Source organism: Lagopus muta, chromosome 22 (assembly GCF_023343835.1).
Source record: "Lagopus muta isolate bLagMut1 chromosome 22, bLagMut1 primary, whole genome shotgun sequence".
Taxonomy (NCBI): Eukaryota; Metazoa; Chordata; class Aves; order Galliformes; family Phasianidae; genus Lagopus; species Lagopus muta.
In genome coordinates, this window is record NC_064454.1 from 4,307,495 (window position 1) to 4,329,045 (window position 21,551).

General features: G+C 47.9%; 1 protein-coding gene across 4 annotated transcripts in view; it reads right to left on the reverse strand.

Annotated features, from left to right (window-relative positions):
- The window catches only part of POU2AF1 (POU class 2 homeobox associating factor 1), a 32,408-nt gene extending 11,631 nt beyond the window's left edge, over positions 1-20,777 (reverse strand). For 3 of the 4 annotated variants that reach the window (XM_048968439.1, XM_048968442.1, XM_048968441.1), the window contains exons 1-3: positions 8,371-8,918; positions 493-620; positions 48-90 (exon numbers count right to left, since the gene is read on the reverse strand). In XM_048968439.1, the coding sequence (XP_048824396.1) occupies positions 48-90; positions 493-620; positions 8,371-8,386 (187 nt within the window). In that variant the 5' untranslated portion in view covers positions 8,387-8,918. Of the gene's footprint in view, positions 1-47; positions 91-492; positions 621-8,370; positions 8,919-13,785; positions 13,908-18,583; positions 19,454-19,785 lie in introns of those variants that run through there. The other variant, XM_048968440.1, reaches the window with a different exon arrangement.
- Positions 20,778-21,551: the final 774 nt, after the last annotated feature.

A 21,551-nucleotide genomic window follows, 5' to 3' on the forward strand; every position in this document is an offset into this window, starting at 1 on the left:
CCCTGCAGCGGGGCTGAGAAACAGGTAGAAAATCAAGGAAGTATTACCCATTGGTGTGTAGGAAGGGAGGGGCTGGTGGGGCAAAACGACCTAGAAAAGAGAAGAAAAATATCCAAGGATTAATACCATAAGCAGCTCCCTGTCTCCATTCAGCCAAATCAATGGCGGCTGAAGCTGCCCAGAACTGTAAAGGTGAAAATGTATTTATTCCATAGAAGGCAATGGGTTGGAAGGGACCTTTAAGACCATATACTTCCAACCCAATTGCTATAGGCAGGGACAACTCCCAGGTCGCTCAAAACATGGTCTTCATTTACATCTGACTTACATATTGCATTTAAAACATATTTCATAGTATCTCCAGGTAACGAGAGGTTCCCCTATCTCTGAACACTCTGGTGATACAAAGATTTCTCTCATTGCACAAAGCGGTGCGAGGGCCTCCCAGCCACCCAACCAAGCTTTGCTCCTGCATTTCTTTCTCCCTCCTACCGTTGTGGCTGCTGCTGCAGTGGCATTATGAACATTTCCCCGTTTCCTTTTCAATAGCTCCTTCACTGGCTCTTTGACGCGGACCCCTTGGTAGGGGCGAGGCTGCGGCTGTTGTTCTGAAGCAGAAGCTGTAAAAAAGAAAAGGAAACAAAGAGACAGGTGGTGTTTATTGTCTTTTCTTGACCCGTTTTCCTGCAGAACACTCCTACATGATGCACTTTCCCTTTGGGCTGTCTGCTTCCTGTTGCTCCTGTGCCACAGGTGTGCAGTGCAGTGATTTACAAAACCTGGAGGGCAAACGGGTCCAAGTGAACCTGCAGGCTGGTTGATGAGAGATTCGGGAGAAATATGCTATGGTTTAAACGTGTTATTTAAAAGCAAACAGAACCAAACGTGAAGAGCATCCCCACTTGGACAGCCATTGCAGCCATCTCTCATTGGACACGTGTGCCCCAGGGCTTTTGGAAGCAGGCAGGGAGGGCTCAGCAAGGTAAATGATGAGACAACGAGAGCAGAGCAAACACCATTCTTCATCGGCAGATATTATCACCCAACATTACACACAGTGTCATTGGAGGCAGTTTAGAGCAGGAGACCACAGGATAGCAAAGCTCAGGAAGGCCCTGTGTTTTCAGAAGCACTGATAGCAAGACTTGCTGCTGCCCCTTCAATCTGTAAGCATGTCAGTTGGTAAGTTTCCATTTCTGAGGACTGCAGTTGGCTTTATGAAGAAGCCCAGCTGGATATCCAGCTCAAATCGTCCATGAAAAGCACCATCCCAGTAGGAAGCGTTGATTCAGATTTACGATCTGTGCTTTGCACTGCAGAACAAAATGAAAAACTGAGTCTAAAATCACAGGAGAACCTCAAAAACGTTTGACAGAGTTAACTTTTCTGCTGGGACTCCTTTTAAAAACGAAATCCTTACTTTCCCTCAGCTTTGCAATACCACCAGTTTGCTCTTTCAGCCCCACCACATACCATTTAATCACAAAATCTTCAGAGGCCATTATAAATACTTCTGGCAGCAGATAACACCACAGTTATGCGTGGAACTGCTCTCTTTGTTTGTTACCCTTATGCATATAGGGAAAATTCCATGCTTTGGAGCAATAGCTGAAGCAGAGCTGATTTCTCAGCCTTTGCCTAATGTGCACTTGCCCTCTCTGACCATTCCTTGTGGAACTTCAAAGCAGGTTGCCTGCATTCTCACAGCTCCTGTGGCTTTGGAGATGCAGTCAGCACAGGGAATGAAAGTCACTTTGTTTAATACAGCTCTGCTTTTACAATGTTAATTGGCATTAATTTCTCTGAACACTAATTAAAGGCAGTGCCACACAGCACTGTGCTGCGGGCTGCACTGATAACTCTGAAAACGAGCTGAATACAGGACAGGTCTGAAATGAAACCCATCCCAAAGGTGCTTCTGGCTCTTGCATGACATTGATTTGGAAGCGACGCATTGCTACCTTACCAAGAATGTCTCACAACTGGGTGTTGCTGCTGTTCATGGCGAGCAAAACCATCGGCTCTGCCCAAAGCCAGCATGCTGTAGGGTGCACGAGGGGCAGAACGTCCCCCTGGCAAAGCCCTGTCCACACTGCCCTCACAGCTCCTCCCTGCAGGGCTGGGTGGGGAAGGATGGCGGTTTCTGGCTCCAGGTTTGGGGGATGGGAGAGAAGAAATTTACTGTAAAAGCTGACAAATATACCTATTCACAGTTTCCGGTGTAAGCAGAGTAACCAAAAAAAAAAAAAGAAAAAAAAAAGATAAGAAATAAAACCAAAGTCTGCATGACATATTTCGGTTCCCCCCAAGCTGACCTCCAGAAATAAAAATAATGCTAGCACAGCTGCTTTTCCACTGCTCAAGTGTGCACCATGTCTGAGCAGCACAGAAAAAATAGAGCAAACTGAGCTTGGCCTTCAGCGTGCAATTCCTCCTAAAGCAAAATAACTTGATCTTCTACAAGTATTTTGGGAGGTGATGACCACTGAGCATCCTTGTGAGAATGCAGCTGGACTGAGCGCTCTCCAGCCTCTTCTATCAGGGTTGCCTTAATGAACCATCAAGCCTACCTTGAACTCGTGCTTAATCAAGACTGTTACACTGAGCTGCAATGCACCAACAAACCCAAAACAAATAAAGAACAGCATCACATGTAGTTTGGTGCTCAAGCGTGCACAGCACAACAGCCATACATCCTCCTTACCAGGCACTGGGTCCAATTTGCAGCTGGTTGCTGGAGCTGGAGCATTGTACAAAGCATTGGAAGCGTAGAGAGAAGAGAGGGAACCCGACCCAGCCAGTAGGATTGGCCATAGTTTCTGTGTGCAAACTTATTTGAGCTCATTGCAACGCTTTGGTCAGGCCGCCTCACAAAACCAAGCTCCTTTCATCAATGTTATCACTCGCTGCATTTGCTGATTGCTGAGAAAAGCCTGGCATGAACCCCAAACCCTTCGGAGCGATCTCTCCAAGTGGATGGAGAGCACCAAACGGTACCAAACACAGCACTCCCTGCAGTGCTATGCATCAGAGACAACAGCAAAAAGCCCATAGAGGTGTTGGGCTGAAAGCTGCTCTGCCATTCAGCTTGTTGAGATTGCAGAGAAGCAAGCAACATGCTTCACAAGGTTCCCTTTCTCTGTGCTCGTGCTCTATGTTTGATAAGCTATCAACCAGTCAGTGCAACCAGAACAAACATTTTGCTCTTTCCTTCCAATGTAATAAAAGAAAATTGAAAAGAAATACAACAGAAATCTTTTTCTTATTTACATTAACGCCAAAAAGCAAACGGTTCCTCTTGGATAACAAGAAAAAACTGCATTTTACTTAACAAACCACTGACATTTGGCCTTTGGTCTTGAAAATTCCATAGAGCAGCTGCTGACACCACTGTGGTGTGCAGTGAACTTTGGTGAATAAAAAGTTCAAAAGAAAGGGGAGAAAAATAAGGTGTAGCTTTGGATACATTGCTTGCGTGCTTCGACTCTAATTCAGATCTTTTTACATTAAGAAACCAATGTCCACTGAGGAATATTGAAGCAAGAGACCGAACGTTGCATTACATTTGTCTGCATTTTGTATTCAATTCAGACTCAGCATTCTTCAAAATGCTTTTTAGAAGTATTCAATCTGGTAGCATTGGTTTGCAGCTGTTGCTGCTTGGAAACGAGTCACGATCAAAGCAGACAGACTTATTTCTAGCAAAATTTTAGGGAGTTGTGTTGATAGCAACAGGTTGGGCTGGCTGGTAGGCACTGGGACTCACCACCAACAGACCATTCTTTGGCTGACAAACAGAGCACACAGCATTTTTTGTGTGGATAAACCATGAAGAAACTCCAAATGTAGCATTTCCCCATATTGCCTTTGGTCATTACCAACCTTGTCATCTCATCAGTGGTCTCTCCACTTGAAATGATGACCAGAGGCCATGGTGTTGGCGTGGTGTGTCCATTTGGAGGCCAGAAGTCACTCCGTGCTTCTGACACATCCCAAATCTCCTGTGAGGTGTTGCCATTCTTTTATAAGACAGCTCTGAGTAAGAGAACTGGACCAGAGCAGGTTATTTCCTACACTGCTTGTCACACTGAGGGTGTGTATCTCAATAAGGATTTAGTTAAATGCAAAGTGCTAAGCAAACATCTTGGGCAGAGAATCTGCTGTACAATAAACAGAGAAACTCAGAGCAAGAGCAAAGGAGACAAGCGATGGTTCATTGCTCAGCATAAGGAAATGAACTCGGGAGGCTCCTTAGTGTAATTAAATCAATAGACTAAATATTTCACTTGCTTACCAACAACTCAGTGCGGTGTTTGGTCTCTTTCTGCTCAGTTGCTTAGCGCTACAGCTACCCAACGGAGTGAAACAGATCAGTGCCACAGGACTTTATTGCACAATTATGCCCAGTCCCTTTGTTTTTGGGTGTTTATCTACAAGTGGAAGATGGCCAAGCACCAAAGCAGCCTTGGGCTCCGGCAGATCCATGTGCCATCATACCCTGCCTGCGTCCTTCCTGCATGCTTCTGCACACCGCCCTTGTAGGAAAGGTCTCCTCCACACCTCCAGGAGATGTAAAGGAGTGGAAGCCATGGGAACACTGTGCAGAACCTGTGTTCTGCTCCAGCACGGGGAGATGGCTGCATTGGCCATTGGCCATATTGGTGGTGAGGGCTGCCAAAAATGATCTGTTTCAGAATAAGAGAACTCCTGCTACAAAGGGGAAGCTGAGATAGACAGAAAGTGGCTTAACCATAAGTCTCACCCGCATGTCCCAATTCCTCCCAGCCCAGAATACTCTTTCCATTTTAGTAATGCAAGCCTTCCATTTAATTGCTGATGTGGTCATTCATAGAGCCCGACACCTGCTTCGTAAAGCATGGATGGGCTCGACTTTCGTGCTATCCATCTTTCCCAGTGGGGTTTTACCAAAATTAAGACTCACAAGATGTGACATATTGCAGTTTCACCTCTCGGTCTCATTATCTGATACTTTCAGAAAGGCGGTACAGAGCCCACATCTGTTGAGGGCAGAAAAGGCTTCAGGGGCTTAAAAAGCATTTGGGAAGAGGTTTGCAAAGGGGAAGATTCACATCTCTCTGTTGCACGGGAATCCTGCCTTACCTGCACCGGTCCCACAGGACTTGAGTAGGAGTTGTGTCCAAAGCTTTTTGACCTCACCAAAAACACCACGTCAATGTGAAACACTTGCCGAATTGCAACCTGCTCGCATGCCCTCTCATAACAGAAGTAATTTGCATGAGAAGTATGCTCATTTTGTCATCAAAATACAACATGGAGTTGCTATCTGCATACGGACACGTAAGAGGGAAGGTGCTGCGCAATAGAAATTTCCCATCCCGCTGAGCGGCCGGCTCCCATCCAGCAGAATCCTGCCAAAAGCTGGGAAGCCCCTACAGTCACTTTGCTCCTGCCGTGGGAGGGGATGCTTTCAGGCTGTGCCTTTTGCTCAGCGGAAGCTCTGGGCCCCATTCCTGCACAGAAGCTCCCGCAGCGTCACGGCACAGTGCGCATCTCCAGCCATGCGAGAATCCCCAGAGGACGAGGGCCTCTGGTCACCGCAGGGCTGAGGGCTGTCCTGTTCCTGTAGGGCTTTCTGCTGAAAGGTCCTCTGCACAAGCAGGAAACTGCCCTTCAGAAGTGCCCACGAGAAATGCCCTCTGGTGAGGTGACACCTATTCAAATCACCGCGTCTTCGATTTTCAGTTTGTTTGTTTTGATCTTCGCTTGTTTTGGTTTTGTTTATTTCATGGCTAGGGCAGAATATGGGGATGATACCATTCCTTTTGAAACCTCCCATTGTGCTAAAAACCATTTAAATCCATGCTGAGGCATCCTGATGGAGGAGGCTGCCAGGAGTTCTGTGCAGCCTCCTTTCATCCAGGTACAGAAGGAGCAAACATTTCTGCCTCTACCTTTGCATTCCAGCTGGCACTGCCCTGAGCTCAATTGCAAATGTAGCTGTGAAAAGCCAATATTAGACTGGATGTAAGGAAGAAGGTTTGGCAGTGAGGGCGGTGAGGCGCTGGCACAGGTTGCCCAGAGAGGCAGTGGTGCCCCGTCCCTGCAGACAGCCAAGGTCAGGCTGGACGGGGCTGTGAGCACTGCTGAGCTGTGGGTGTCCCTGTGCGCTGCAGGGAGCGGCACCAGGCGGCCTTCAGCTCCCTTCCAGCTCAAACCATTCTGTTAGTCTAACTCTGAATAGTGCTTGAAGCTGCTTTCTAATTTGAGAACCATCAGGAAAGGGCAACAGGCGGTGAATGGATCCAGGAGTGGGACAGAGCAACAGCCCACAGAAAGCTGCTGTACAGCAGCTTTACAGCGCACAGAGCTGGACTTACTAATGGCTTTGTGACTTGCACAAGGACATCCATTTGTGCATCACAGGTGCTTTGAACCAGATGGTGCAGGAAACATGAGCCCACAGCTGGTCACAGTGGCAGAGGACAGTGGGACTAAATGGGGACTCACAGAACTGTCACAAAGTCTGACTTCCACTGAAATCATTGAGACCCAACACCACGCTCAGCAATGTGTGGAGAGTCAGCACAGAGAAGGTAAATGCACCCCAGCTGCCATCAGAGCACTGCTCATGGCTACACCTGAAGCCAAGGTGATTCATTGCTGCAGTGCAACAGGAAAGAAGCAGGATAACAGCGTAACATTGAAAAAATGATCCTATATTTAGGTTTAGCAAAAAACCCAAAGGCCTCTGAGACTGAGGAACCCCAACCATGCCATAACACAACCGACACCAACAGCAACCAGGCAGCAACCTGCTCTCAACTCCTTCCATGTCTCAACTAACACAATGCCAGGCTGATCCACTGAGCAGCCCAGGGGCAGAGGGAAGCCTGGCTGCTCCATCTGCAGCAAGAGAAGCCAAATGCAGGCAGTTGCTGTCTTTCAGAACAGCAGGGAGCATTGCAATGGTGGTAGAGTCCAGTCCTTGGGAGCTCAGAGGCAGGGGGGGACACAGGGGTGGGCAGAAATGGTGTTGGCTGGAATCTCCCAGTGGGGAGATGGGTGACTTAGAAACGTGTTTTGATCTCCTCTGCTGCAGGCTTGCAATTCCTGCTTACCTGTGAAAGCATTGCATGTGTCACAGAAACAACGTATGGGGAAAACACCTTATCAGTTGCCAGTTTGGTTCTACCTACAACACAGCTTGTTAGTATTGCTTTGTCATTGCAGTAAAAAAAAAAAAAAAGAAGTAATAATAAAAAGAAGATTGATAGGCTTCTCAGATGGAAGATAACATCTGACCCTTGCAGCATGTTTCACATCATATACCTACTGGTTCTGAAAACAGCACGAGATCATCGGAAACAAGGTGTGTTACCATAGAGCTCCCGCTTGCTGCTGACTACTCATCACACAAACTGAAACACCACAGTGTAAGCAGCCTGGGCTTCTTACTTCAGGACTTAAAGTTTGCACAATGTAGTTTCACAAATACACATCTGAGCTTCCAAAGTTCCTGAGTGAAGAGAGTAACAGAAGCTCTTAGCAGGGAGAAGAGAATTAAATGTTAATAAGTTCAGAAAGACGCGGGCATCGTAAACACATCTCTGCATAACCTACAGGCTGCAACGTCAGAGAGAATAAGATTGGTCTTAGTTCCATGTCAAGCAAGACATTAAGAAAGAAGCTTCTTCCAGTCAGATATATTATATTATTCCAGGCTAAAGGACGGCATTGTGCAGTGCTAAGGATGGAGAAATGAACACAGTCATGGCATCACAGAACGGCTTACGGGACCTCAAAGCCCACCACGTCCCAGCCCTCTGCCATGGGCCACTAGGTCAGGCTGCCCAGGGCCCCATCCAGCCTACAGATCCGCACAGTGAGAATGAAAGAGCTGCAGAAGCAGAGCAAACACCTACCTGCATTGGGATCGGCAAATTATCTGAGCAAAGGTGGGCCAAGAGTAGTGAAATTATCTTGAAAACAAGAAAACTGATTTCCTGTAAACTCATAACCGTATTGCCTTCGCTCCTTATCTTTATTATTAGATGTAGAAAAAAAAAGTACATATCAAAAAAGACACAGAAATAAGCTTTCTCACAGGTTTCACTTTTAAAAAGGAAAATTCTCTGGTATGTAACCACCGTAACCTTTGATATAATACCTGCATCCTGTTATTGTTTTTATGAATCATAGTCTTCCACTTGATTCATAGTGATGAATGCCAACAAAGCAGCAATGCTGTCTTGATATCCCTGCTGGAAAATCAGCATCACGTTCTCATTTGTCTCTCCTGAGCATCTCTCCCATGCTATGCTAACCCTCACTTATCCATCACACCTCTTGTATCAGACATGAAAACAAAGGCAATCGGAGCTCACTTACATTTTTGCCAGTGCATGTTGAGTGGTGGGACGGAGCCTTTTGTGTCTTGGCTGAAGACAGTCGGGCTCTTTAAGAGCCAACGTGGGTTTGACTCCCTTTCGGGGGACGCGATCACTGAGTGTCAGGATGTTTCTTTCAGCTTTTTAAAAGCCCCGTGTTCCCGCTGAACTCTGTGATGTCATCACATCCTCCAACCACAACTACTTCTATATTTTCCCTTGCTCTGTGTTGTTCTTCATGACGCTAAAAAGTTCCTCCAAGACCAAATGCGCTCTGGAAGATATTAAGCATCGAGCAGCACATGAGATCACCGAGATCCATTTAAACAAACCACCGAGCCTGGAACCTGCCTTCATGGGGCTTTTGATGGAGATTTGCAAAAATGGGGTCGCGCAGCAGAAAAACAAATGGGGTTTTTAACAAGGCGTTGACCATCTGTGGCACTGTGGATGACCTCAGCTCATGTCCAGTGACCGTCCTGTTGCAATCCTGGGCTCCAGGCACTCAACCAGACCAAACCAACACACGCTCCGTGTCTGTGGGGCCCTTTAAATGCTCACAGCTTTTAAATACAAAACTGGAGCGTTTGCCCCTGCCTTATGAGAATCTCAACTCCCTGGGGCCGCTAAATTTGAACGGGTGAGGAAACACCTGTAAACACTTCAAGCCTCATTAAACGAGGACGTCCTTCATTTAAAAAAGAAACCTCTCCTTTTTCTGTTTTGTTTTTATCAAAATACAGCATTTCCTACAAAGGAAGAGCTGGCCCTTCCAAAGAGCCTTGCAGAGAGATGAAGGAAGGCTGACAGACTGCCGTAGGAGTTCAGGTACGTTCTGAACATTAATCATAACAACACTGTTGTATCTGACCTATTCACACCACTGCATGAATATGTCCTCTTTCATGACTTGGCATCCCCATTAAAAGAACAAGATGGAATCTGGTCTTTGTTTTTGGCCATGAGTATATCAAAGGGATTTCAGCCCTCCCAATATGCCCAATGTGTCTTGGGAGAGGGTTCATACTGCAAACCATTTTGCAGTGTAACACTGGTACGTGTTTCATGAAACAAAACCAACAAGCAAACAGAAAAAAACCCAATGGACTGACAGAACAGAGATCACAGAATCATAGAATCACCAAGCTGGGAAAGACCACCAAGACCAACCAGCCCAACCATCCACCTACCACCAATATGACCCCCCAACCCATGTCTGTTAGTGCCACATCTGAACGTTTCTTGAACACAAGAGCTCTGCCCAAGAAACCCCACAAAGAAACAACCTCCAAACCAAGCAGTGACACAAAGGAGACCACACAGCTCCACGCTGCTGCTCTCAGCAATAGGCCCCCACCTCCTCAGCATTATTCTGCCACACTTTGCATATCTGCATACATTCTTACTACCAGCTGCACGCTGCCATATCCTCTCTGCTGTCAAAGTGCTTAGTAATAGCAGGCATGCTGTGAGTTAACACCACGCAGACGGACAGGGGAGGGCCCAGCTCACAGCCCTGTGCTGCTGGATGAGCGGAAGGACGACGCTGGAACCTCCTTCAGTGCCATTCCATTTGCACCAGTGCTGGAGGAATACCTGGACTCTCCTATCTCTGGCACAGTAACTATTGGATTTCTCCCCAAAATAATGCAATTACAGGATTTCACTACAAAAACAAAAACAAACCCCTTCAATGTGTAGAATGAAACTGCTATTTTTCTAGCAATGCAAAACCTCTACCTCACAAATGATGGTTTTCAAATATCACTGCTTTGGTCAGGCATTCAGATTTACTTCAAGCTCACGGTGCAGGAAGCAATATCAGGAAGCAACGGTAGAAGCTAAGGGCATTTGGCTTGAGTCAGTGCATGAGAAAACAGCGATTACAATCAGGAGATGGACTCAGCGATCCTCACAGGTCTCTTCCAACCTGAGATGTTCTGCGACTCCATAACTGTGCTCTGCTGCAGTTTTCTTCTGGAAACATCAGACTTCTGCCAGCACAAAGCTGCTTGGAAGCAGCACGGCCAGTGAAGGCCTCCAGCAGGTCTGTGCCACCAATGGCCCTCTATTTTTAAATGTGAGAACACACCCTGCCTACATCTGCAGAAGCGCTGCCTGAGGCTCGTACACAGCAGGCTGCCAGGGCATGCAGAGGCGGCTCACGGCGTGGTGCTGTGCTGACACCCAGATCCAGCATCTCACATTAAACCACGCCGTAGTTGTACTTAGGAATGCCGAGGGTGACATGGAATTGCTCAGGATTCAGCTGTTTCTAAGGTCTTTGCATCGGTGCTTCACGAACGTGAAACCAGATAAAGTCTGGTGATAAATATCTAAAATGAGGAAGTTGCAAAAAAGGGCACGGATATCCACAGATGAAACAAGCGGCGGTGCTTTGGTGGCTGACAATCACCCATTTCCATTTATACCCACAGTCAGTAAACTTACGATGTTCGTTTCCACGCCTCCCAGTCCTGCCTTGACCAGTTCACCACCAAAGCAATAAGCTCAATGTCTTGGAGCCAGTGAGACCCCTGCTAGCATGGAGCATCTCTGCCCCAAGTCTGGGTGAGATTTCTCTTCTTCCTGGTGGCTACGCATTGAGTCGTGTCCACAGACCATAAGGTTCAAAGACAACACAGTTCTGCCACAGTTCTGGGAGTACAAACAAAATAGAATCATAGAATCATCACAGAATGGCTTTGGTTGGAGGAGACTTCCATCTCCTGGCCGTGGGCAGGCCCCCCTCCCCAGCTCAGGCTGCCCAGAGCCCCATCCCACCTGGCCTCGAGTGCCTGCAGGGATGGGGACGTTGCTGGGGATGCCTCCATAAGAGTAAGTTGTGTTTGACAATCTGATCCCGAGCTTTACCTTGCAGGTTATGAATTAGGCACTCCCTCCCCTTATCTCCTTATTATTGCCTCATTCCCAGGACAGCAGTTGAGCTCATAAATAATTTTCTTCCAAAAAGAGGATTAATGCTGTCGACAGATACCCTTTTATACATATATATTTTAACATGTGTCAATATTAGTGCTTTAATCCTGCCATACAAAGTCAGAAGTATGAATACACAAACAGCAGTCTGGTATTTCAGAAAGCTCTGCGGTCTGCAAGCACAAACATTTGTCTTTGAGGATGCAATAATGAACTTAATAAGAGGATCTCTATCTCATAGCTCTGAATGAGTTTAAAAGACAACCACACTTCAGCCAAGGTTCCTTCTGAAATTTCCTCCATCATCCATCAGGAGAGGGAGCAGAGATTGAGAAGCTGAGTCTCATTGGAGGCAATAACGTCTGCTTGAACCAGGGTAGGTATTTCAGACTGCAAATTATCTCACATCTTTGTTCTATTGCATGACATTGGATGTGAGAATACAGAAAGGCAATCCAGGACAGAAGTGCACAGAGCACGAGGCCAGGATCCATCCCAGTAAAGTGGTGTAAGTCGTATCACCCAGCCTGGGAGCACCTCTACCTCTGGGAGCTCCTGCAAAGAACGCCTGCAAACCCTCAAAAGCCGTGTTTGGAATGCAAAGGGTGACTTCAGTCAATGAGCCCCCAAAAAAGTCAAAAATGAAAAATAAAAGAAAGTTTCCCATTTTCAGCAGAAACTCTGAGGGTTACCAGGGCAGCGTGAGTCACAGCAGGAGGGAGATCACAAACAACCCAAGCAGGGCCAGAGAGACCTGGGGTGAATTCTGTGTTAAATCTCATCAAAACTCTCTGGGAAATGCCAGAATTTACTCTATGCCCCACAGTGGGAAGACTTAAAAGAAAAGACAGACGTGATTTCTGATGTCCTGATCCCAGTCAGCATCACCAACATTACCCATTACAACAACATTACCAATTACAGCCTGCTCCAACATCTCCGTGTGTCACGGATCCAGAGAAACAAACACAAAGATGCACTTATTTTGCAGAATGCTGTCAGTACTCATACGTTTGGTTGGTTTTCCTTGGGAGTGCTGCACTGCCATGCACAATGCCACCCCCCCTCTGTAAGTGCATCCTTCCAACAGCCTCTGAGCACCCTGTGGAGCTGCTGCGTCTCTGTTCATTGCCAGGGAGTTGGACTAAGTGATATTCGAAGGTCCCTTCCAACTCAAATGATCCTATGAACATCACCCATTTTTTATAGTGCTATAAATAACAGTAAAGCAGCTATAGTACAACGAGCTCCACTTGAACAAGTTCCGTAATATTTTTATTTGTCTACGTGAGCCCCACACCTCCCACTTGGCCCTCTGAAACGAGCTCTGATTCATACCTCAGTTTTAATAAGGAACAAATGAGGCATCCTCCATACACACTTGGCAGCAGCATTAAGCCCTTGGGCAGTGTAAAGCACCGTCACCCTCATGACCTCTCACACAAGCTGAGGATCTGAACCTGGGACATTCCACCTCCACCCCACGGTTGCTGCGTGTATTTTTTCACATTCAGAAATCGTAGAATGGTTTGGGTTGGAAGGGAGCCTCAAAGGTGCAGCGCACAGGGACACCCACAGCTCAGCAGTGCTCACAGCCCCGTCCATCCTGACCTTGGCTGTCTGCAGGGACGGGGCACCACCGCCTCTCTGGGCAACCTGTGCCAGCGCCTCACCGCCCTCACTGCCAAACCTTCCTTACATCTGCTCTAAATCTCCCCTCTTTGAGTCTGAAATCATTTCTCAGTGTTCCTGCTGAGTGCCCCATACTGCTCACACCCAACATCAGACACAGAGGATGAAAGCCCTCAGAACCTCTGCACGCAGGTGACCCTATTCCCTAGTGTCCTCAAGAGCATTCTGACTTCAAGGCTACGAATCATACTGAAAATTAATTTAGAAGTCGAGCCAACACAAATTTGCTATCAGACTTCTCCAAGCTTGACTTGTAAGCTGCTTGCAGCAGGCACAGCACTTGCCTGTCCCTGCCTCTCCCTTCCTGCTCCTCACTCACACGTTCAGGTGTTTGTCTGCAGATGAGTTGCAGTCACGTTGAGCTGAAAAGTTTCCGGCGCTGAGTCAGGCAGTGGGAACAGCAGCAGCCAACACTCTGAGCTCGTATGATGCAAGCCAACCGTGGTCAGAGTTTGTCCTCTTGGTAGAGGACAAAGAGCAGCAATGGTCCTATGGGCACTGTGCACTGATGCATGTAGAAATGCTCGCTTTGCAGCAAGAAAAGGGAAGCAGCAAGGCGCCTTTTAACTTTCCCACCTACAGTAAGTAGCACCAGCCCTGGGTCTTGATGGCTTTCAGGGTTTGTGCACCAACATGAAGAAAACCACCCGCCCGATCTATCTGCTGAGAAAGTACACGCAGATTCACCCCCCAAAATCAACCTGAAAACGGGCAGAAATCTGAAGATCTCAAATGATTCACCAAGGGAAAAGCACAAGCAAGAATATCGTTGCATGTTACTCACATGGGTCGCATGACTGGCTCTGGAAGCTGCAGGGTGAGGCTGCGAGGAAGGACGGGGTTTGTGCAGCTCTGAAGGCAGTGCAGCAGAAGGGCTCATTCCATTGGAGTCCCAGCACAGTGGTCCTGCATAACAGCCAGAAACAGGCTACAGTGAGGGCTTGGGTCCCTTTTCTGAGTCTCCTGCAACAGCATTTCTTTACAGGAACATGTAATTAACAGCCTCACTTTCCTCTCACTGAAGCAAAACTGAAGCTCTGCAGATGAACAAGGAAGGCTTTGTGTAATGTGAAAACACTGATACTTCTTATGACCAATACTCGCCATTTGTAAAGCTGTTCTCAAAATTTGCCTAACTGTCGACACGGATTTCAGATGAAACTCGCTTTCTGAGAGCCTCTCATTTGACTGGATTGCAAATCCTAGAAAGGCATCATGCTTTGGGCTCACACGGTGCAAGAACTCCCAAACACAGCTACCAATGGCTCAAAAAGCCGTATCCAACCAAGGCACGAGCCCAAACTCAGTAGAGCAAACCAGAGGCTTCACCACCTCTTTTGCCATTGAGATGTTGGCCCAGGCTTGCACAGTTGCTGGTGGTAGATATTCTGCCACTGCAGATCAGACCTTGTGCCAGAAACCACACCGTGGGGCTGCCTCTAGCTGGTTCATTCCAAGCCTGAGCCCTGCCCCTGTTACCAAGGCAAAAACTTGAGCCCAAATTGTCACAAGGAAAATCAAACCGCCGGCGTGTGGTCCTGTCTGGAAACCTTCACACTGAGAGCAGTCTGAGAGCACATTTGGCCCTGGAGTTTCATCGAGAAACAGGACTCAGCAGCTCCACAGCATCCTCAGCCCGAAACCTGCAGTGTTCAGCTGCAGAGGAGTGGGCAGAGAGCTGCAGAGAGCAGCGGGATCATGGCAAGATGTGAATCTGCACAGAAGTTCCCACCGCATCATTCAGCACATGCTATTCTGTGGCCTGCTTGGAACACCTGGGAAAGCCCAGGCAAGGTGCAATCCACCTGCAGATCCCACCCCAGCTGGCCACTAAGGAGATTGAGCCAGCCTGGTTTAGGGGAGCCATTAGGAAGTCTAAGGAAAAATAACTGGAGAAGTTTTCTAGGGGGAGAGGGTGGTTCCTATCCATGTCCCCCATAGATTGGCATCTGGCTCAGTTGCATACTGGGCTCTTGAACAGGACTTTTTTCCATCTTATTCAGCCTTTGGCTACGCTGTTTCCCTTGGGAGCTCCCATCAGGGCTTAATTACACCTTTAATAATCGAGTTAATAATTCATTGGCAAAATTTCCCCCTCTTCTTTGATGGCTGCTGGTTTTGTAGAAGGCCTTTCAAGCCTGTCTCCACTTGACTAACTGAAAGCAGCACTTATCAGCCTGTTCTCATCATCAAAGCACAGATGGAGCTGTGTCACCTGCCTCCAGAGACACCGATGGGCGTTGGGATAGAATCATAGAATGGCTCAGGCTGGAAACATTGACCTCACTCTGTGAGCACTGAACCCAGTTTAGACAAGGAGATGGGTTACATCGTCCTTTGGCCCTCGTGCTTAAGAGAGGCTGCAAGCTTTACAAACTGATTTTATATCCACATGAAGGAAAAACAACTAAACACGTGCCCAGCTCTGGTTCCTGGTCAGGCCACGCTGGGGGTCAGTTTGCAAAGCAGCACTGTGGGGTTCAGAGGGAGAATCTGTGCTGCTTCTGATCAGAAAGAATGGGAAAACCAAAAACAAACTCAAAAAACAAAGATAAACCACCCAACCAAAACAGCACCTGGACTAAAAGGCAGAATTAAAAGCTCGGTAAAGTGGAAGCAGTGTTGTCTGCCATGAAGACATGCATACTGCTGACAGCTCTGCGCTGGGAGGGAAGGATGAACGCCGACTGTGGTCAGCAGGAACAGAAGAAATGGCACTTTCTGGTTGGAACCAGCCTGTAGCAGGCTGGAACTCGGTGATGTTAAAGGTCCCTTCCAACTCAAACCATCCTGTGATTCTATGATCTGAGTGGCCCCTTCCAACTCAAGCCATTCTATGTCTCTGTGGTGGCTGCCACTGGAGCAACAAGCAGGGTCTGTTCTAAAGCGAAATGGTGCTCTGGGATTGGCAGCTGGAATTCTTCCTGCACCCTGCAGGACCTGTGTTTGGGTAAGAAAGGAGAATCCCACTGCCACAGCCGACGGTGGCACACGCTGTGTCCCCTCTGTCACCCATCCGCTGGGCGAAGCTGCCACCTGCCGGCCCTCACCCACACCCTTCATCCAACCCTCATCAAAATGGACATCTGGAAGCACAGCAATGTCCAAACACATCAGCACGAGCCGTGGGAGCAACACGCCAGCAGCACCCGATGGCAGGTTGAAGGAGAAACACTCAATCCAGACGTTGCCATGTAAGGCACAGCGCTGACAGCTGTCTAAACATCAGTGCTATGTAATTCTGAGTGCAGAATTATGGGATGCTTCCTTCCATTCCAGATGCACAAGACGTGTTTCATTAGTGCTGTCTGCTCCCTGGAAACGGAGGGACTTTCCTTAGTCCCTCCTCCAGCCTTATCTTTTCTTCCAGTGAGCAAAGTTCTCACTGTGCAATGTTCTACTGCACGAAATGCAGGTGCAGAAACCAGCCCTCACTGTACCCCATGGTTCTCATGAAATACCCACAGCTGCACTTGAGTTTCCAGTTGATCCTCTCCATCATTTCTCATTCGCTTACCAGTCATCGGTTTTGCACTCACTGCTTATACAGCTTATATCCCACACTATTTCACTTCCACGTGCCCTGAGCCAGGCACAGATCCGTGCTGAACGTTGGCCATGAGAGCAACTCAGCCCTCAGGAACCCTCACCCAAAACAGCAGGATTCACACGGAGCAGAGCAGCACCAATTGTGGGATTCTCCCCCTTCTGTCTCCCTGTGCTCTGCAGTACATCAGACTTCATGGCAAGAACACAAGAAAAGGCAAAACATGCTCTCACAAGTGGAAATGACATCTGCATTCACTAAAACTCTTGTTTTTTTCTTCGAAACTCCATGCATTTGGGTCACTGTAGAGTCCCACGTCCAATACAAATACCTGACCTCAACCAGCACGCAGATGCCCTCATTCCTCGTTGGATTATGTCCACTTCTGCACCTAAAACCAAACATTACACACCAAATATGAAGAAGTCCGTTGTGGTTTTGATGCTTTTTTTTTTCCTCCAGACTAGAGCAGGCCAGGTGATTTCCAAAGAAAGAATTTTAAGTCTCCTTCATGTTTACAGAAGGGTCGAATTTTCATACCGCGCGGGTTGGATTACACATTAAACTGTTATAATCATTTATCCCCTTACAATCGCAGCGCTGAGAGCACACAGCTTGGGTCCCTTGGAGTTTAAGTGCATCGCCCAGCAGCGTGCCAAGCCAGGTGAATAAATTCAGAGCTTTCAGGACAGGGCTGCCAATGGCAGACATGAAGGCTATGGGAAACACTCAGCCATAGATCACGTTTTCCACGCCTGTCTTCCTCCCCGCTCCTGGCCAAAACCTCGAGCAGCGACAAGAGGTGAAAATTTGGCTCTCCTTCCAACACCCCATTTTCCCATTGATCTCCACCAAAACTCCTGAAGAGAAAAAGCACAACAATTTGCTGGAATCAGACTGAAGTCTGAACTTCCTACACTTGGAATGGAATGAATTTTCTCTGCCTTTTGAAGTCACTGCCTCAGCACAGGGCACGAACCTGCACCGTGCCGGAGGTCCTTAAGGTTCCCCAGTACTTGCCTAATATTTTCTGTTTTATCTGATAACATCAGAGAAAAATGAAACAAATCGGATCATACTGTTCCAATTATGAGTCGCTACAGTGAGGCAAAGCTGGACTTTCCCAGCTAAACATCTCAATATTGTGAAAATATTCTGACTCAATTATTCTAATTTGTTCCTTCTAACATCTGAGAGACAACATCTGAAACAAAAGAAGAAACGCTCATAAAATTAACCGAGAGGCTCAATGTTTTTATGAAGGGAAAAGCATTGCTTTCAGTTTCGCTTGCCAGCCGTGTCGATGCTCAGTTAGTCAGAATTCAAGCGTTGTCTGAAGAAATGGGGCATTGCAGCCCGGCAAGGGAGGTGCAAAGGCTCAGAGCACAGCACTGAATCCTGCCCTGTCGTTCAGTCACTGGATACTCAGAAGCTATACCAACTTTTTGATCGCATATATCATAAAACACCACCACCACCTCACAGCCAACCACAGGTAGGACGCCCAGGGATGGGACCTTACACCTCCCTGGCTGGGGCAGATGATCTTTTGCACCATTTGTTGCCTCTTCCCTCCAGTGTGAAGCTTCTCTTGGGCATCAGCTGTGAAACGAGTGGAGACTTTCACTGTTTTTGCTGGGGAATAGAGCTCAATCTCCAGTAATACCAATGCTGGCCCCAGGGCCACGTGAAGTCATTTATTCCAGAGCTTTTGCTATAGCATGCATCACCTCAGCAGATGAGAACCTCACCGGTTCATTAACGCAAATTAACAAGGTGTACTCGTGCCCTGTGCTTTCCAGGAAATCTGTCCACTGGGAGACTTTTCAGGAATGACCAAAGCACGAATGGCTGCAGCAAAGCATGCAGAGCGCTCTGCGTAATCTGTGGGCACTGAAAGCCAAAACAAACCCAACTGCTGACAACAGAAAATAAGAAGTGGGAAGGAGAGGAGGCCAGGAAGGGCCGAGCTCACAGCAGAGTGCAGCACAGTTCCTCCTTCTCCATCTGGCCATACTTGTGGGGAGCAGCTCACCTCCATCCCCATCCCCGATGTCTTCAAGGCTTGGTGAAGATGGATCCCAATGCCGCCGCCTGATGCTTCTGGGACAACTCCTCTTGCATTCCACCCGGACAGAAGGCAGCTGGGATGGGACTCAGCATGTTTTATGGGGAGCATTGCCTTTTTCTGACCCTGAAATCACAGCTCTCTGTTGTTGACCCGTGCTGAAATGGCCTCTCGTCCAGCAGGAAGAGTAAGGTTGGCAGATTTGCTCCTGAGAGGTTGAGCAACTCGCTGAGAAGTGGGTCAAAGCAGGAGCAGGGGAAAGGCCTCTGGCGGTGCTTCATCACCAGCTCACAGGTATTGAGATTTGTTGTTGTTTTTCCTTCCTGACTCTTCTGGTTTATTTGGAAATTTGTGACGTTTAAAGATCCCACACCTGCAAGCAAGTAGTTGAGCACGTCTTCATTTAATTAAAGAAGGCCAATCCCTGGGACCTCAAGTGTGAAGAACGTGCAAATGTGAGCTGAGCACATTTATGATTCAGAAATAAACTACAAGGGGAATAAAGTTTTCTAAGAAAGAGCTTTCAGCAGCACACAGAACTTCAGGTGGCATCATTCCTCCTCTGCTGGGTTTCTCTCAGGACTGAGGTATGAGCTCACCCACTGCCCTGAAGCACAGCGAGGTCCAACCAGCATCCCCAGGAATGCAAAGGTTCAGAGCTCAGAGTAGAGTCTGAAGGTTACAGCCTTGACGTTTGAAGGAGCAGCAGGCTTTGGAATGAAGCAGTTTGATGGTATCATATATACTTTGTTTTCAGACTTGTAAACTGAGAGCAGAAGTTGTCCTATTGAGCAATACGTACGGAATGGTCCATGCTTTTGTTAAGGGCTTCACTCCCTGGGAAGAACAAACACAGCAGCCCATGTGAGTTGCAGCCCTGAGGAATTGTTGCTCCCAGTGCTCCTGATCATATCAGCTGCCATTCAGCTGGCTGTAAAAATACAGTTTGTCCCAGGGGAAAGCAGAACATACAAAAGCTATGGAGTGCAATGGGGTGTCAGATGAAGCCCTCTGTTACTGAGGGTTGTAGTGTCACTCCAGTGCCTCACTGACCCGAACAGCTCAAGTGTTAGCAGAAAAACATCTGCCTTTTGAGGTCTGCATGCCAGCACTCCATTTGCATCCTCAACAGAGAGGGCACGAGCCACACAGGCATCAATTCAAAGTACCTCCAAGTGGTCACTGCCCCTTAGGACTCAGGTTATGCTGCTTTCGAGGGAGAAAGAGTTGTTCTGCCATCAGAACATCAAGGGTCCATAGAAACTGGAGCGTTGTTTCCATGTCACTCTTCAAAACTCAGTCCTGCAGTGAAATGAGACAGTGGTCACTGGCCATACCTTGGGTAGCTCCCATTGCACAGCAGTGTTATCAGGGCTGGGGAAAGCCACTTCTCACTGTGTGTACAGGAGCCAAATCCAGAGCTCGTCTGTCCCTCTCAAACAGTCTCTGCATGCTAACACAAAGGCTTGTTGCTAATAGTTTAGATCTTAATAAGCCCCATGGAGAGCACTGGCCTTGTGTGACTGGGTGCTCTGTGTGCACACCAAGAAAATGGATTTCTGTGCCAAACAATTTACAGCCTAATGCAAGAAATGGGTGACAAAAAGGCACAGCTCTCATCTCCACTTTACAGGCAGGGGGTCAGGGAAATTAAGACACGAACCCACATGGCAGCCTGTAAAAGCCATCAAAGGGACCCAGCTGTGACTTGGTGCAAACCATCCCAGCTCTGCACAGAGCTTCTACCTCAACTCGTTGCCCATCACAAGCATGATGCCCTCAGCACATCCAACAGCAGGAGAGGAGAAAGGGCACCTGAGCTGGGAAAGGATGTGGAGAATCAATGGCAGCGCTCTCAGGGCTGCTGCCCCCCTGCCCCAGGCAGCACGCCTCCCCTCCTGCTTTGCACAGCTGTGAGGTTTGCACCATAGCTTCGGTTCCCCATTTGGCTTCTGACTTTTTTGTTCTGGAATTATTGGAATGATAACAAAGGGGCTGCGTATTTAATCTGCCAATTGGCATTTCTTTCACCCAGTAAATATTTAATTCCTTTTTTCTTTCTTTTTTTTTTTGTAAGACCGCCTCACTCGAGCTGTGCTTCCATTAACCTCTTAACCCTGGATAAAGAGGCCCAAACTCCAAGCAACACCTGCATTTTTGCATTTCCCCATTTCCCTACACAAACTCACCCCCAGGCAGCTCCATACCCCAAAGAGCTGCACCATCTTCCCCCCCTCCCCTGACATCAGGTGCATTTCTGGGCAACGTGAGATGGCTGCACCACAGCAGAGCACTCATAGAATCACAGAACCAAAGAATGGCCTGGGTTGAAAAGGAGCACAGTGCTCATCCAAGTTCCAGCCCCCTGCTGTGTGCAGGTCACCAACCAGCAGCCCAGGCTGCCCAGAGCCACATCCAGCCTGGCCTTGAATGCCTGCAGGGATGGGGCATCCACAACCTCCTTGGGCAACCTGTGCCAGTGCCTCACCACCCTTTGAATGAAAAACTCCCTCCTCATATCCAACCTAAACCTCCCCGTCTCGGTTTAAAACCATTCCCCCTTGGCCTATCACTATCCACCCTCATAAACAGCCGTTCCCCCTCCTATTTATACGCTCCATTCAAGTATACACAAGGCCACAGCGAGGTCTCCCTGGATCTTCTCTTTTCTTCTCTTTCTCTTTTCTAAGCTAGGTTGGATCCCTCAACCTTTCCTCATAGGAGAGGTGCTCCAGCCCTCTGCTCATCTTCGTGGCCCTCCTCTGGACCATGCTGTGTGTTGGCTCAGTAGCAGACCTTCCCAGCTCAGTGTGATCTGACGGGAGATGCACAGTTTATAATGAAAGATTACCTCAATCAAAGGGAAGACAGCAGTGCTTTCATGGGAACTTACCACCCGGGAATGAAAAATCAACGTGGCAATAAACCAACCCAA